At 41.3% G+C, this 16,445-nt stretch overlaps 1 protein-coding gene across 1 annotated transcript in view; it reads right to left on the bottom strand.

Annotated features, from left to right (window-relative positions):
- The window catches only part of bcas3 (BCAS3 microtubule associated cell migration factor), a 319,739-nt gene that overhangs the window by 29,545 nt on the left and 273,749 nt on the right, over window positions 1–16,445 (bottom strand). The window contains exon 23 of the mRNA XM_082502293.1: window positions 419–595. Within this exon, the coding sequence (XP_082358419.1) occupies window positions 419–595 (177 nt within the window). The remainder of the gene's footprint in view (window positions 1–418; window positions 596–16,445) is intronic.

Raw genomic sequence — 16,445 nt, 5'->3', positions numbered from 1 at the left:
CATTCTGCTAACAAGATACAAAATAACACTAAAAAACCTACAGAAACAGGAAAATGACTATTTGAGATGGGATCTTAGTGTTTTAGGACACACTTAAAACACTGTGAACTTTTCTTAGTGTTAGTCAGACATGATGAGGATAACTGCTTCCAGCTATTCAAGCATCACTTCCTCAGCTGTTCTGACTGGTAGGCACACTAAATGTCATAATCCTGCTTTTATTCTGATTTTTACCTTTTTATTTTCAAACAATATAAATAATTCCCGTTTATGTTAAATGGACCGCAGTAACACATTGTTCTTGTGGCAACATTTAACCTAAGGTGACAATTAAACAGAAAACAGAAAACGAATTAATGCTGATACACGATCCTGTGTGTGCAGCTGTGTTTTCGTGTGTTGTTCATCCTTCGCTTACCTGTGGCAGAGCCTACGATATCCCTAGAGGGGGACTCGGACATGGCGTCAGCCAGTCTCTCTCGCAGGCCTTCGTCGCTCGCATCTGCTGAGCCAACATTGTGCCGTGGCACGCCAAAGCTCTCTGGCCAGCTCCCGCATACCTCCAGCAGGGTTACGCCACGTCCATCAAATGGCCCTGCAAACAAACGCGCAGACAAACGCGGAGTTAAGATTCGCTTGATTACCAAATAGATTAGAAGATAGAACAATAACAGCTGTGCCAGTTGTGTAATGTAATTTGGAGATGTCCTGAGCTGATAAGCACAATGGGGATCCGGCCCCATCGTGACATTTTAAAGCTGTATTTATTTCTGTAATGTAATAAGATGTCATAAAAAGAAACATTTAATCAGACTTGCATCAGCAGATGCACAATATTTGGGATTAGGGAAACATACAAGCCAATTTAAAGCACAATCTACCTTTGTTCTTTCAGTATAATTATGTACGAATGCTTCGTTGTGTCAAATCTGTGTATTATATTATCTTTTCTCCTTTAATATATACATTTTAAAAACAAAATCTAATCGTGAAAATACTGCAGCTCTACTGCAAATGAAAATATTAAAACATGTTGCCATTTTCAGATATATCACTCACATATCCGTCCTACAGCCAACGTAAATGAATCTGTGTTAACCCTGTAGATCAGCTGCTTTTGAGTCACACACACAGAAACTTGTAAGTACAACACAATCTTCATGCCTGTCAAACCAAATCCACACAGGCCGGTGCTGCATCTTAATCTTTCTCCTTTCTGTCTGTTGTATTTTCTGCAATCAGAGAGATCTTGCAGTTTGGAGCCAGAGAGTCTGCAACTTCCTCTGTGTGTGTGTGTGTGTGTGTGTGTGTGTGTGTGTGTGTGTGTGTGACAACGCAGGCAGCCAAGCAAGCAGGCATGCAGGCAGTCAAACAACTGTTTTATTCTATTAGTGTGTTCATTTGACTGGGTCATTATGCCTGCAAGCAGAGGTGATAAGGGAAGATTTAGCAGTGGTGTTGGTAAGGTGCTCCGGCGACTCATCACGCTAACGAACAAAACAAACACATGACCTCCTGGCTTCAAAGTCAGCTTATCATCATCATCAGTGCTGCATATCCGCATCTCTCTCGTTCTTGATGCCCAGAAATATGTTACAGACAGGAGTGCGAAAAAATCACTGAGTCTAACTAGCTTCATATTATCATTGTGACTGTTTGCTGGTTCAAAATCGTGTGCGAGTGGTGAAATGAACATTCGAGTAGTGAAACATTCAGGGATTAAACAAAAAGTGCATCTAGAGGATGAACTTGGATACTCAGCATAAAGACCAGAAACGCAGCAACTTCAAGGGCTGAAAAATCAAGTTCACGTAAAAGTGTCACTGCAGTTCCTCTAATGGCCACTTGGGGCTCCCTCCAAAAGTGAGGCAATCTCAGAGATTTACAGAATCAAAAAGCATGTTCGCACCTCAGAACAGAAAATGTTCTCTATGGATAAATCCTGTATTTGGTTTTTTTTTTAAAAGCTGAACTAAGGATTTTGTAAAGCCACAATGAGGTGGGAAAATAATTTAAGACTACCCTACAAAGAGCACTACAGAAATGAGTAGAGATGGCTATAAATGACAACATGAACTCCAGCTGTACTGCCCCTCAAACAGGATTTAAAAGACATGAAGATCTATTCAGTTTTGCAGTTTTTCAACTGTCCTTTCGAGCTACAGAGGACCAAAATTACCTAAAAAAACTGAACGAGACTGATATTTATTTTAACAGGTAGAAAGTGAACTTTGAGCTTTGAATCAGTCACATACATAAGAAATGTGTTGGTAGTGGCAGGTTAGATTTTGGTCTGAGCTTAGTATCTGTTAAGGCCATTTGGAGACTCCAACAAATCGCTTTGTCAAGCTTCATCACAGCTTCTACAAACTTTAGTGCAAAACAGTTCATCCACCCAACGTCTGTCCAAATGTTGAACTGGTAACACACACACACACCATATGATCAGTGCTTACACAGATCCTGCCATTTTACACAATCCCTGATTCCAGCAACTGTTACAGTATAAATAAATATTGGTATCTCATTTTTTAAAGGAGTTATTGCACATCTTTTTGTTTTTGACAAAAAAAACATCTAAAATGTTACTGAGTTAAAAAAAATTCAAAACACCCCACACAAGAAACACAGGGAACTAGTTCAGCACTAGATAATTACATTCGCCTCAGAGGATTAATAAAATAAGTTCAGTAAATTAAGTGAAACTTTAATGAGCTCCTTGGAGAAATCTGCGTGAAATTTAGAGAACTCATGACACTAAAGGCTTCATGACTTGAAACACCCCTGACCTTTGTCTGTTCAAAGTTAACACAAAGAAATCCTTTGGGTTAATAAATTTGCTGAACAAATCTAAAAAGATGAATGCTGCTTCACACTTCTTCTACACACTCTGATTTAGACAAGTGGACACATACAGGGAGGTTTCTTAGTGGTCTTGTGGGTATCAGGAAAACCCCAATGAGACACAGACAGGATGGGATCAAAGGAAAAAGTGAAGACCAGGACAGAAGAGATCTTTGTTTTCTTGGAAAGATTAACATCCAATCCGTGTGTCCAGGCTTCAAGTACAGAAGAAACAGATGGATATAGACAGATCACTGGTAAATATGAAAACGAGGACCGATATGTTAACACAAGCAGCTTCTGGAGAGGGTAAATAAATTCAATCAATTGTTTGTTTACCTGCTAATGCCACACTTTGTTACACTCAATTGAAAGAAGTGCATCCAAAGATTAAAATTCATATCACGTTATCATCATTGACCCCATAAAGCCACCAGACTTGTGTGAACATCTTAGGAAAAAATGATCTAATGAAAGCGTAACCGTTTGGCAATCCCATGGTCAGCTGGTGATTTTAGTGAGTTGTATCTTTATAAGCAATGAGGCACACTTTGCTCTGCAACACTAAGCTCTTTACAACTACAAAATTCAATTCAGCCTTTACAAAGACACACTCACAACCCAGTTATCCAGCATCAAATCCAGCAATGTGCAAAGCATAATAACATCTCACCTCTATTGCAAAACACAGGCTTTTACAAAGGTTTGAAAGTAAGGCTCGGGGGAGCTTCAGGAGAATCTGTGCAAAACGATCCATCGGTGCAACACGCATAAACACACAAGCCGCTGCTGAAGTGAAGTTATCAGGAAGCTAAGCCGCCGTGTGTGTGTGTCTGATTGTATGCTTTTGCTCAGTGTTATCAGAGCAGGGAGAACGGAGGCTCGTGTAACCTCTCGCCTCAGCATTAGCACCTGTCACTGGCCTACAGCGGAGCTGAGATCTGCCAGGCCTCAGGATGCACATGCACACTCAACCACACATGCACACAGACGCACACAACAAACATGCAGTGTACTTTAGGGTTCTTGCAAATTTGTCACACTTAAATGTTTTCAGATTACCAAAATATGTTGTATTTTATTTTTTATATGAAGTGTGACAAACACGCAAAAAACTAAGAAATCAGGAAGGGAGCAATACAGGAGTACATAGCCGTCTGCTTCCTGATAGCAAGTGAGCCAGGCAGATCAAAGGTTTTGACTGGTGTGGCTTTTCTGGATGATAAGAGCATGGCAGAAGGTTAGGAGGAGCTTTAGGTTTATCAGGGCAGGCTTTGACCAATATCGGTATTTGAAGGCCAATAGCTTTAGGCTGAAACGACCAATGATAGATGGCAGAGAAGCTCAGAAGGTATAAATCTCTTCAACAGTATCAGCAGACCTGTTTTTCTTTTTTGGGAGAAAACTATTTGCGTCTGCTTCTTACGAATGATAAAGTTCCCTCATCCTCTCTTTGTGTAAAAATGTAACATTCAATTATAGCTAATATGAGGCTTTACTGCTAAGACAAATTTGTCCCGTCATAATATACAGTTATTTCAGTGCAACATTTCCTGTTTCCCTGTCAACTAAAAAGTAGACTGTATTTTCTGCTAAAAAGACTGTAACTCTGAAAATGACCCCTTTCCCTTCACTAAATGCACGTGTTAAAGCCTCACGTGAGCCTAAGAATGCATTGTTTCCACAAAACGGACTGTGGATTTTGTCCATCATCACACTGACCACATCACTGTACTCAAAAACCTTTTAAATGCACACATGGGAATGCAACTGGTCATTTTTTTGAAAGAAAATCTTAAACCATTTATATTATAGTTATTCTCTCCTTTAGTTTTCGGCTTCGGCTGTCCACATTAGGTGATCTGAACTCACGTTGGAAATAAGTTATGATTAAATCATTCCATAAAGTGTGTGTTTATCACTACTGCTCTAGATCACTAAGGTCACTGACACTAAAGAAAACAAGCAATGGCTCAACATTAGCTCACGTTACCTAACTAGCTCTCATGTTTCTCGTTGACAATGAAGAATTTCTTAACTTTCACCCCTAAATGATACTTATTGACTAATTTGTGCTAAAAAAGCAAAACTGTCTATACTTTCGCGCACTTTCATCCTGATCTGTGCAAACACTGGCAGAGTTCTAACTTTGTTGTTTTAATGAAGTAATACTGTGCATACCGTCTTTATTTTAAATGCAAATTTAATTAATACAACTTTATCTTTTCACTGTGTTTTTATAAGCAGCACAAGCATCAGCATGTTTTTATTGACCTCTGACCTCCATTTTTTAATTTCTGCCTGTAAATCTTTGGAAATGAAAAGATGATTCAGTGGCTGGAGGAAGATTGTTGTTGTTCACTCATGATGTTAAACCCAGCAGGATTAAAAGCCACTCTCCACCCAGCTGTTAGCCCTCACATACTGGCCCTACTTATCCCTCCAGTCAGTGCTACTTTACTTAAAGATTTAATCATGCTGCAACAGCATGCGTGCACGTCACAGTCACCTCTCAAAGAGATACGCCAGAATGAGTGCTTTAAAATATTACTGTAGACCGTCAAACTGAGGATGTTTACTGAGATTAGATGCAGCAAAACAAAAACAAATTCATTTTAAGCTTTTAATGTCCACCAAGTCTCCAGTTATCAGTTTAGGGTAGGGGAAGGTTCACATCTACCCCTTTATGTGGATTTTTTTTTTTTTTACCTATCTAAATCAGGGGTGTCAAACTTGCGGCCCAGGGGCCACTTGCAGCCCGCGTCACCCCTACTTGCGGCCCATACATTGACGTGAAGAAATATAATGCAGTTTGTCCCTTGAAGTGACTTTTTTTGTTTGTTGTCCAGAGTTATGTTAAAATAAGTTCTTTAAAAAGCCAAAAATGATTGAATATGGAGACGATATGAGCAGAGAGCACAAACATGCTGAGGGATCGGCTGTGTTAGTTCACTGACAGAGTCACAAATAAACAATAATGTCTGCAGTTTGATTTGGTTAAATATGAACAAAATGATAACAGACGCGCCGCCACGTGTGAGGACAGAAGGAGAGGACCAGTGTGTTTATTTGGTCGTTCGATGAAAGGCTTCAGTTAGTTTAAATCTGCGTTCGCAGTTTTGTCTTCTTATACAATAGTTCAAATCTAAAACAAACAAACAAAACACGGCATTTTGGTAAATATTTGTGGGTGTTTTTTTGTTTGTTTTGTACTACTTGAAAACTAAAGTGGGCCTCCGGTGAGATGGCCACAGCAATGGCCACAGCTCATTTAAGTTTGAGACTCCTGATCTAAATGGAAATCACATAACAAAACTAATCCTGTTTTTAGTTTCACTGAAGTAAAAAAGGGAAAGAAAAATAAAACAAAATAAATAAACTGTCTGTTGTTTTCAGATTAAATTGTGCAGGTATGGAAAAAAGGCTCAGAGTAAAAGAATTGCTATGGCTGGATGACAATAACCAATCAGAGCAGAGCAGCCCTATAGCCGGTCATATCTATTACCAATGTTTTTACTACTGCGGGTGCTATGTAAAGAAATGAGAATAGTAATCTATATCTTAACCTAATTGTCTTGTTGTAAATGATTCTTATTTGCAAGCCATCGCACTTTGCAGTAAATCTAATCTGGTGGCTTTTCCACCCTTTGTGTCAGGCACCAAAAACATCTTTAACTGTGAACCCAGTTTACAAATGAACTCGCCCTTTAAAGGAGAAACAATACTGAAAACGTGTCCTCATTTAAAGGTTATGAAGCTTAAGTGAGTCTCACATGGTTGAACTCCAGTCACACGTACACGCACAGACATGCAAACACACACACAAATGTATAATGTCCTGAGTGCTCATGCCACTGTTTCTGGGTTACCTGTGCAGTAAAGGGCCTAATGCCTAGTTAGCGCTAATTCAATTAGGCTTTACTGCAAGGGGGCTGGTTGAACTAATTCCTTTATTATGGTGCTGTATAATATGTAACAGTGTGAGTGTGTGTGTGAGATTCAGTGGTGGTACTGAGAATTCAGACACTGGGAAAACACACACAGTCTGTTACCTACAAACAGATCATAAATCAGCTCTGCTGGGATGTACGTTCAGTTATATATTTATGAGGCACATGTCTAGAATCTAATGTTATTCAATACCACGGCTATGCAGCAAATCCTGTTTTTGTCTTAGGACAGCCAGTATCTGGTGAGACTGGGTCAGAAGTGTCACTTCAAACGATGGTCATTTACAACAGCAGGTATGATTTTGGAGCACATTTCATTGGGAGGTTTTATCTTCACTTTCTCTTAATTGCTGCACAAACTGGTGACAAAAAAGGAACGAATCAAACAAAATTTGATTAATTTTACTCAAATCTCATTTTCTACTGACTCCATAGTACAATTTTGGAAATAGCCTGGATTTGATACTGAAAAGACATTTCATGCACACAAACTGACTGAAACACAGCTTGAATGCAAAGGTTTAACAAAGGTGCCCCATGCCTTGGATTAACTGGTAAAGCCATTCATCCAGTCACCTATTTTAGCTGTCAAAAGTAACTGGACAAACTAGCCCATTATCAGAAAACATTTAACAAGTTTGATACAGACTGTTTTCTTTATATGATCAACATTATGTTTTTATTGCTGAGCTGAGTTGTAATTGGATTTTTTGAAACAGGGCTGCTGCAAATTAAAACATTAATTTATACCCAAATACAGCATCATTTACATTCTATGGCTTTAACTTGGCCAAAACCCACTTTTAATAAACTATCACCCATACATTCTGGGATGACTATGCTGTGAACACATACTGACATCCCTTTGGGCTGTGTGTCTGTGCGCCTACCAGAGAAAGACTGAGAGAGGGTCACTGATATCCTCGGGGAGACACAAAGTGCTAGCTAGCTGGCAGAGTAGGTTTGTGGTGCAGGGTTAGTGTTAATGGAGATGTAAGCTCACAGGATTAGCACCCACCCATAGGTAGGTAATATGGGAGTGCGTGCGTGTGTTCTTGACAGGCAGGGTCTTTCTTTCATTACATTAAGGCCAGTGCTTCTAAATCATTTACTCCCTTTTACTCCCTTTGCAGTCTCAGTGGTGTCAGCTAAGTGTTAGTAATCTCCATCAATACCACGGTCTACCTTAAGGCACTTTACTCACTGCTACACACACACACACACGCACACACACACACACACACACGTATATACGAAAACATACAGTATTCAGACATGAGGATGCATTAACCTGTGTGTAGTTAATTGAGTCCACTGAATACCCGACACACACACACTCTCTCTCGTTCTCTCTCGCACACACACATGCACACACACATGCACACACTACCACCCACTAAGTTAATTTGAGGTGTTCCAAATTAGACGCCACTTCTTTGCTCAGTATGAGGTTTTAAGTAATCTATGCTGTCCTTCTTGGCATCATCTACTCCCATGTTCACATGCGACCAAACAGAGGTTTCCTTGAAGCCCAAGTCTGACCTACAACTGATCAAAAGTTGTAATAATAACGTTTGTTGCAGATTTCTGTCAAATGTCAGCCTGAGACCCAAACGACTGAAATGTTTGTACAGCATGCAGTGCCATATTTATTGTAGGGTACTTTTAAACCCAAAACCAGATTATGAGGATAGTTACAGTTACAGTTCAAGAGATCACAGATACTGTTTAGACAGCCAATCAGAATTATAGTTAGAAACTTCCAAAAATATGCCTTTGCATTGGTGAAACAAAGTCTGATTTTGAGAACATGTGGCACAAGACAATGACAAGTACGAAACAAATCTTTTCAGGGTTCAAATATGAGGCCACAAACAGGAAGCAGCGGCAAACAGTCAGATGTTTATGTGCGACTCGCACAAACAGAAACACGAACGCTCAAGTGGGACATGAAATAGATTTATGTGGCAGATAAAATTTGGAGTATATTTCTGACTCACGCCTACTGCAGATTTAAAGAGCCAAGGAAGAGGAAAATAATTGTGCTGATAGAGAACAGCTGACTGTGATTAGGGGACTTACTGTACTGACATGCTTGTTTGGCACATATAGAGTAAAAATAGCACTGCTTTCTTTTTTGCCAACCTGTTGGAAAGAGCTTTGTGTCCAAATCGGGCAGGCAGTCGGTCATGCTGCATGGCTTGTGCCTAGGTCTTTTAAAGGTTCTGCTGCGCTGATGATTGTTGCAGGAAAAGATGGCGTGGAGGTGAAACGAGTAGTAAAATTAAGGTTGCCTGAGTAAAATGTCTTGATGCAGCCTCAATCGTCCATCCTCGGAAGATTTGAGCAAGAATTCTGAATTGTATCGCTGCTGCTGTGACACGTCTTTCCGAGTGTTGTTTCCTTCCTGTGATTATTCAACCGCCATGCTGCCGAGTTCCAATTCTAAGATGTCAGTGTCGTCCTAACTGTGTCACAATCAATCATGCTTTTCCTTGGCATATATTGTTATTCATTTTATGTCCTTGAAGAGGTGCAAAATTTAATAAGAAAATGTAAAACACAACATTTCACTTCATGGAAAGGGTACGGGTAAACTTCTGCTTCTACATGAAACAGTACACACAGTGTAGTGAAAAAGTATTTGTCCTGATTTTTTTTTAATATTTACCACACTTCTATGTTTCATATCATTAAGAAAATGTTAATATTAGACAAAGTTCTCATCTTTTAGGAACCCTTTGAATTTTCTTTCTAGCCCAAAATGAGGATTATGATAATGTGAAGCGCACCTGTGCATGTTCAGACAGAAGTGCCTTGTGAGTGCCGTGCCTTGCCTATGATACACCAAATCGGTTTAAAGCCAGGTCTGTCTTGGAAATGAGATTTTTAATCTCAATGAGATTTTTTACCTGGATAAATAAAGGACTAATAAAAAAGCGCAACTTCTCTTCCTTCTGAAACCATCTGAATTTTGTCTCTAGCACAAATAGTAATGGAGTTAGGGTAAATTACAAAATGCTTGTAAAATCGACGGGTCAACAGGTCCTTGGTAAATACAGGGTTAAGGTGATGCCACAGCATCTCAGACTTCAGTCCAGAGTTTTGATCAGTTCACTCTGAAACCTTCATTTTGTTTTTTGTTTTGTTTTGTTTCCAATACATTAGTTTAATTAAAATGTTCATTTTCTTATTCTTGAAAGAAGAAAGCAGTAGCTTAATTTGGCAGCAACATAGCGAATATAAATCAGCCTAAAGGAAGTATTATTTGTTGGCTGCCCACGTCCTGAGCCTGTACCACAAATTTCTTTCTGTTTAAAGGGAGTTTTTCTGGGGTTTTCTTTCTAATAGTGTAAAGTACCTGAATTTAATTCAATTAAGGATTAAAAGTGTGCACCGTTATGTTCTCTCAAAAATCAGCAAAATTAAGTTGGCGATTAACATGCCAAACTTAACTAATGCTGAGTTATAAGTAAAACAAATGGTGATTATTGTAAAATATTTAATTCTGATGAAAAAATGAGAGCTCTATGCTGTGGAACTATTGGCATGCCATGCTTAATTTGTCTATTAAAATAAAAAGTCTGCAATCAAATCTGGCAAAAGACCATTATGATTTCAATAAAGACACTTTAACACAGGGGTGGGCAACTCCAGGCCTCGAAGGCCGGTGTCCCTGCAGGTTTTAGATGTGTCCTTGAACTAACACAGCTGATTTAAATGGCTAAATTAGCTCCTGCAGTTCTCCAGAGGCCTGGTAACGAACTAATCATGTGATTCAGGTGTGTTGACCCAAGGTGAGATCTAAAACCTGCAGGACACCGGCCCTCGGGGCCTGGAATTGCCCACCCCTGCTTTAACAGCTAATTAATTCAAGGTTCAAGGTTCAAGGCTCTTTATTTGTCACATGCACAGTTATACAAGTATAACACACAGTGAAATGTAGCCTGACACGCTCCTCGACATGTGCAAAAATTGGGGGGGGGGGGGGGGGGGGGGGGGGGGGGTGTAGAGGAAGAACATTATATACAAAAACACCCAGCACGCCCCTGCGGGCGGTTTATCCTTCAAGCTCGGGTCCTCTACCAGAGGCCTGGGAGCTTGAGGGTCCTGCGCAGTATCTTAGCTGTTCCCAGGACTGCGCTCTTCTGGACAGAGATCTCCGATGTTGTTCCCGGGATCTGCTGGAGCCACTCGCCTAGCTTGGGAGTCACCGCACCTAGTGCTCCGATTACCACGGGGACCACCATTACCTTCACCCTCCACATCCTCTCGAGCTCTTCTCTGAGCCCTTGGTATTTCTCCAGCTTCTCGTGTTCCTTCTTCCTGATATTGCTGTCATTCGGAACCGCTACATCGATCACTACGGCCGTCTTCTTCTGTTTGTCTACCACCACTATGTCCGGTTGGTTAGCCACCACCATTTTGTCCGTCTGTATCTGGAAGTCCCACAGGATCTTAGCTCGGTCATTCTCCACCACCCTTGGGGGCATCTCCCATTTTGACCTCGGGACTTCTAGGTTATACTCGGCACAGATGTTCCTGTACACTATGCCGGCCACTTGGTTATGGCGTTCCATGTATGCCTTGCCTGCTAGCATCTTGCACCCTGCTGTTATGTGCTGGATTGTCTCTGGGGCATCTTTACACAGCCTGCACCTGGGGTCTTGCCTGGTGTGATAGACCCCAGCCTCTATGGATCTTGTACTCAGAGCTTGTTCTTGTGCTGCCATGATTAGTGCCTCTGTGCTGTCTTTCAGTCCAGCTTTGTCCAGCCACTGGTAGGATTTCTGGATATCAGCCACCTCCTCTATCTGCCGGTGGTACATACCGTGCATATATATATACTATATATATATATATATATATATATATATATATATATATAGTATATACACTGGGTGAATGTGCAGCAGTAGCAGCAAGCAGGTGAATTCTGTACATTAATATGAATAGACATCTGACTATTTTACAGGATAGACAATATAAACATATTTAAAATTAAAGGAATTTGAAATGTACATTGTGCCTTGGTTTAGTGTCTGGAAGAGTCCTGTCTCAGTCAATTATAGATGATGTGAGAGGGCGGGTGTGTGTGTTTAGGGCACGGATGGCTTGGGGATAGAAGCTCCTCTTGAGTCTCTCTGTCCTTGCCCAGAAGATGCGGAACCTTCTACCAGATTGCAGAAGTTGGAACAGTTTGTTGCCAGGATGGGACGGGTCCTTCAGTATCTGCGCTGCTCTAGTCCGGCATCTCCTGGTGTAGGTGTCCTGAAGCGGGGGGAGAGCAATCCTGCAGCAGCGTTCTGCTGTACGGATCACTCTCTGGAGAGCTTTTTGGTCCTTCACACAGCTGTTCCCAAACCACGATGTCATGTTCTGTGTGAGGATGCTCTCCACAGCGCCTGTATAGAAAATCCTGAGGATCTTTGGAGAGACCCTGAACTTCCTCAGTTGTCGTAGGTGATACAGGCGCTGCCTAGCCTTTTTGGTCTGGACCTGAATGTGGGCAGCCCATGTCAGGTCTGAGGAGATGTGGACACCAAGATACTTGAAGGACTGCACCCTCTCCACTGGAGCTCCATTGATGATAATGGGCTTGTAGTCTGTGCTGACCCCTTCTGAAGTCCACCACCAGCTCCTTGGTCTTGCTGACGTTCAGCTGGAGGTGAACGATGCCAGATTCTTCACTTCATCCATGTAGGCCGCCTCATCGTTGTTGGAGATGGCACCCAACACCACTGTGTCGTCAGCAAACTTCACAATGGTGTTGGAGCCATGGGTGGCCACACAGTCTGAAGTGTAGAGGGAGTAGAGCAGTGGCGAGAGGACACATCCCTGAGGTGCTCCTGTGTTGATGGTGATGCTGTTGGAGAAGCACCTGCCCACCCTCACCACCTGAGTTTTGCCAGTGAGGAAGTCCAACACCCATGCACACAGACGGCTGTTAAGTCCCAGATCCCTCAGCTTTGTGAACAGTCTGCAGGGCACTATTGTGTTAAACGCTGAACTGTAATCAACAAACAGCATTCGCACATAGTTACCCTGTTTCTTGTCCACATGGCTGAGAGTGGTGTGTAGGACGTGGGCGATGGCATCCTCTGTGGATCTGTTGGATCTGTAGGCGAACTGCAGCGGATCTGTGGTGTCTGGGATGGAGGAGAAGATGATGTTCTTCAGCAGCCTCTCAAACACCTTCATTACTACTGAGGTCAGTGCAACTGGCCAGTAATCGTTCAGGGATGAGGGTTTGCTGTTCTTGGGCACAGGGATGATGGTGGATCTTTTGAAGCATGTGGGGACCACAGACTTCGCTAGGGACTCGTTGAAGATGTAAGTGAACACACCTGATTGCTACTCTGGTTGGTTGTATAGTGCCCATATTGTGTGCTGAAACTTTACTTCATTGTCTTTAGTCTAAATGACATTTTACTTGTCTAATTCACTAATTAACTAATGATCTGCATGATAGCACATCATTAAAATCTGAGCAGATATTAGGTCGATTGAAATGACGCTCTATCGTACTGACATCATTTTTGTGATTTAAAACAAAAAAGAAACATTATTAGAAATGTTTTATCAGTTCTTGAAACTACACTGCAGATAAACAAACAACCAAAGTCATCATTTTGCCTCACTCAGCGTCATCGCAGAGCCAGTACAAAGCATCTTTCATCTGGTCAGAGACGTGGCGCCCACACAACTAAAATTCCCTTCTGGGCGCTAGACATTGTTTTCCATCAAACCAAAACAAAGATTGGGGAGTGTACACTTCACAGTGCTAGCATGGCCAGCTAATTGATTTCAGGCTGGATCGTGTTGCTGTGTAATGGAGCAGGCTAACGTGATGATGAAGCTGGGATGGTCATGGTGATGACTTTCACAGGGGCTCCAGCCTCATTTGTTTGTTTGACAGGCTGCAGGGTTGTGTGTGTGCGGGTGTGTTTCTCCATTTGGCATAAAGAATATGGATTAAGCTGTAGAGGTGACAGATGATATGTTTACAGGAGAATGTTTGCTTTCTGCACGATATTCAATTACAGGGTTTGTGTGTGTCACCGCCTGTGTGTGTAAGTGTATGTGACTATAAGTGTGTGTGCATGCCCAGTCATTTGTGTGTTACAGACTGTGTGTGAAAGGGTCACAGGCCTTTATCAATCACACAGAATTTGTTCACTTCCTTCCTCGCCGTCATTCTTTCGCCTTGATTCTAATATTTTTTCTGGGAAGTAGTCCAATCCAAATATAAACTAGTGTTATCCACTGTTTACTGGAGATGCAATGCAGCACAAATAAATACCCTTAGTGTTATTTACAAAACTGACTTACTCATACACAATCCACCCCCTCCTCCAACCTCCATAACTGGGTAGAAATACAGCATAGTGTTCTATGATGCCACAATAGGTCCCCATAAGAAATGAAAAAGAGGCAGTGGTCATTTATTCAAAAGCCCGAAATGAAAAACTGTGGCATTTAGTAGGCACTCAGACAGAAAACAGCTCTGTATTAAAACAACACAAAGGGCTGGATTGGTGCAAGCAAACTGTTTAGGGCTGCAGTAAGAAAAAAAAGTGAAATAGGATCCAGGAAAGCCAATTTGAGTAGAAGATATATAAGTCTGAAAGGCCTATCAGATAGCAGCACATTGCACAGCTGTTTAGATCACTATTAGACACAATGTTACACTTTTGGAATGTTGTTACAGTGACAGTAACTGTAACCTTTGGTAGGTTGATTACACAGCAAACAGCAGAAATATTGTGTTCCTGTTAAAGTCAAAGTAAGCTACCACGAATGTGGACTTTTCACTGGATGATCCAGTACGTGGCCGTATGATGTGCCACTGTGACCAGACTAATTTTTTTCAATTGATGTTTCACTTTGTAGCAAATGTTATACCCTAATATGAGCTAATCGTCTAGCTTGTACTTGCATGTTGTTATTACTTAAGTAATCCATATTAGATGAAAAGCTTTGTTAATGGCAGTGCATTTAACTCACTTCTTTTGGAAGTATCCCACACGCGTCGTTTAGCTTCATACATTCACATACATTTATGCGTAGTTTTCTAGGGATTCAACTTTTGTGCTTGAGGAAGATTCAAGTTAGTGTGCACATTTCCTTTAACATAGACTGTGTATTATAGTGTCTGTAATAAAGTGTTGTGATCAGTGGTACTGAAGTCTAGATGAATCAGCACAAAGAGGAGTCCACTGTCTGAGGCCATAAAAAGATGATTAGTAACATTCACTAGCGCAGCGATGAGCTCCTAATCCTGACTGAAACTCTTCAGGTAAACCATTCCTCTGCAAATGGTCCTAAAGCTTATAGAAAACATCTATTTAAAGAATCCTGAAATAAAAGAAATCTATAATCTATAATTGATTAAGACCACACGGCAGAGTTGAATATGTCAAGATTTTTGTTGGGAGTGACCAGGATGGACCGGAACAGAAATGAATAACACAGCTCAGGCAACAGGTACAGGTCGAGTTATGTGGTTTGAAGACAAGGTTATAGAGGGAAGGCTTAGATGGTTTCCACAGGTGTAGATGAAGACTAGTGGATATAGTTGAAAAAGGAACGTTAAAGCCAGAGGTGCCAGGTAGGAGGAAAAAGAGGAAGACCACTGATTACGTTTATGGATCAGAGAGGACATGGACAGGGTGAATGTGACAAAAGAGGACACTAGTGATCCACTACGGGAACCCCAGAAGAGAATAAATAAAGAAGAAAAATGAGCATGTTTTTCAATAAATGGAAAAAACAACTTTTCACATTTCTGTTTGAACCAAATGTCATAGTTGTTGAGACCCCTGACAGAGCTCTCTTTTCAAGACGTTTTTCTCAGGTAGGAATGTAATCCTATATTCATTGTTGGGGATATGTGTGCTCCTAAATTTGGATCAAATCAGCCTAAACACAGCATTATTCCTGTGTATTATTTTTGTGCATATATGCAATAAAAAAGAACAGAAATAAAATGCAGAGTGAAGTTCAAACTCTGGCTCCCTTCTCACCTCCACACAGCGGGCCAATCGCCGCTTGAAGTGGGGGTGATTGTTGGACTTTTGGTTTCTGAAAGCAACATGTCAGGGGACGGGGGTTTCCAAAGTTATATGACTAGCTGACAAGTGGTTCTGATTGAGTACACTGTATTATGAAGGTTCTCTAACCTCAACCAAGTGTTTTTTGGTGCCTAAACCAAACTTTGATGAGGGAGCCCGCAGTTTGTTTTCTGTTGACTTGCTTCTGCTCTGGATGACAGGCTGGACAGAGGCGTGGTGGTGCATGCTTTGGCGTGCGGTCTGAATACTAGAGATGAATACTGTACTTTGCTTGGCTTCCTCTCAGGGGGGTAAACGAAGAGGATTCCCAGCACCAAAGCCACAGCCCTGTGTTCCTGGAAATCCTCCACAATCCCATTTGATCTTAACGCCCTGCCTCGCCTAATGTGTCCCTAAGCTGGCCTTATCACACAACAGAGAGGGCCAGAGGGGATGGACTGAGACATGTATAGCTGCTTTGCTTGCAGGTGAAGGCTTGCTTCTATAGCACCTGCTCTCTAAAATCCAGCATCTAAGTAGTTTTACAAAAATATCATGCATCGTGTACTCCATCCTGTTTTACAAAGCATGGCAAGCA

The sequence above is a fragment of the Aulonocara stuartgranti genome (assembly GCF_965226115.1).
Source record: "Aulonocara stuartgranti genome assembly, chromosome: 14".
Classification (NCBI taxonomy): domain Eukaryota; kingdom Metazoa; phylum Chordata; class Actinopteri; order Cichliformes; family Cichlidae; genus Aulonocara; species Aulonocara stuartgranti.
This window is presented reverse-complemented; position numbering and strand designations above follow the sequence as displayed.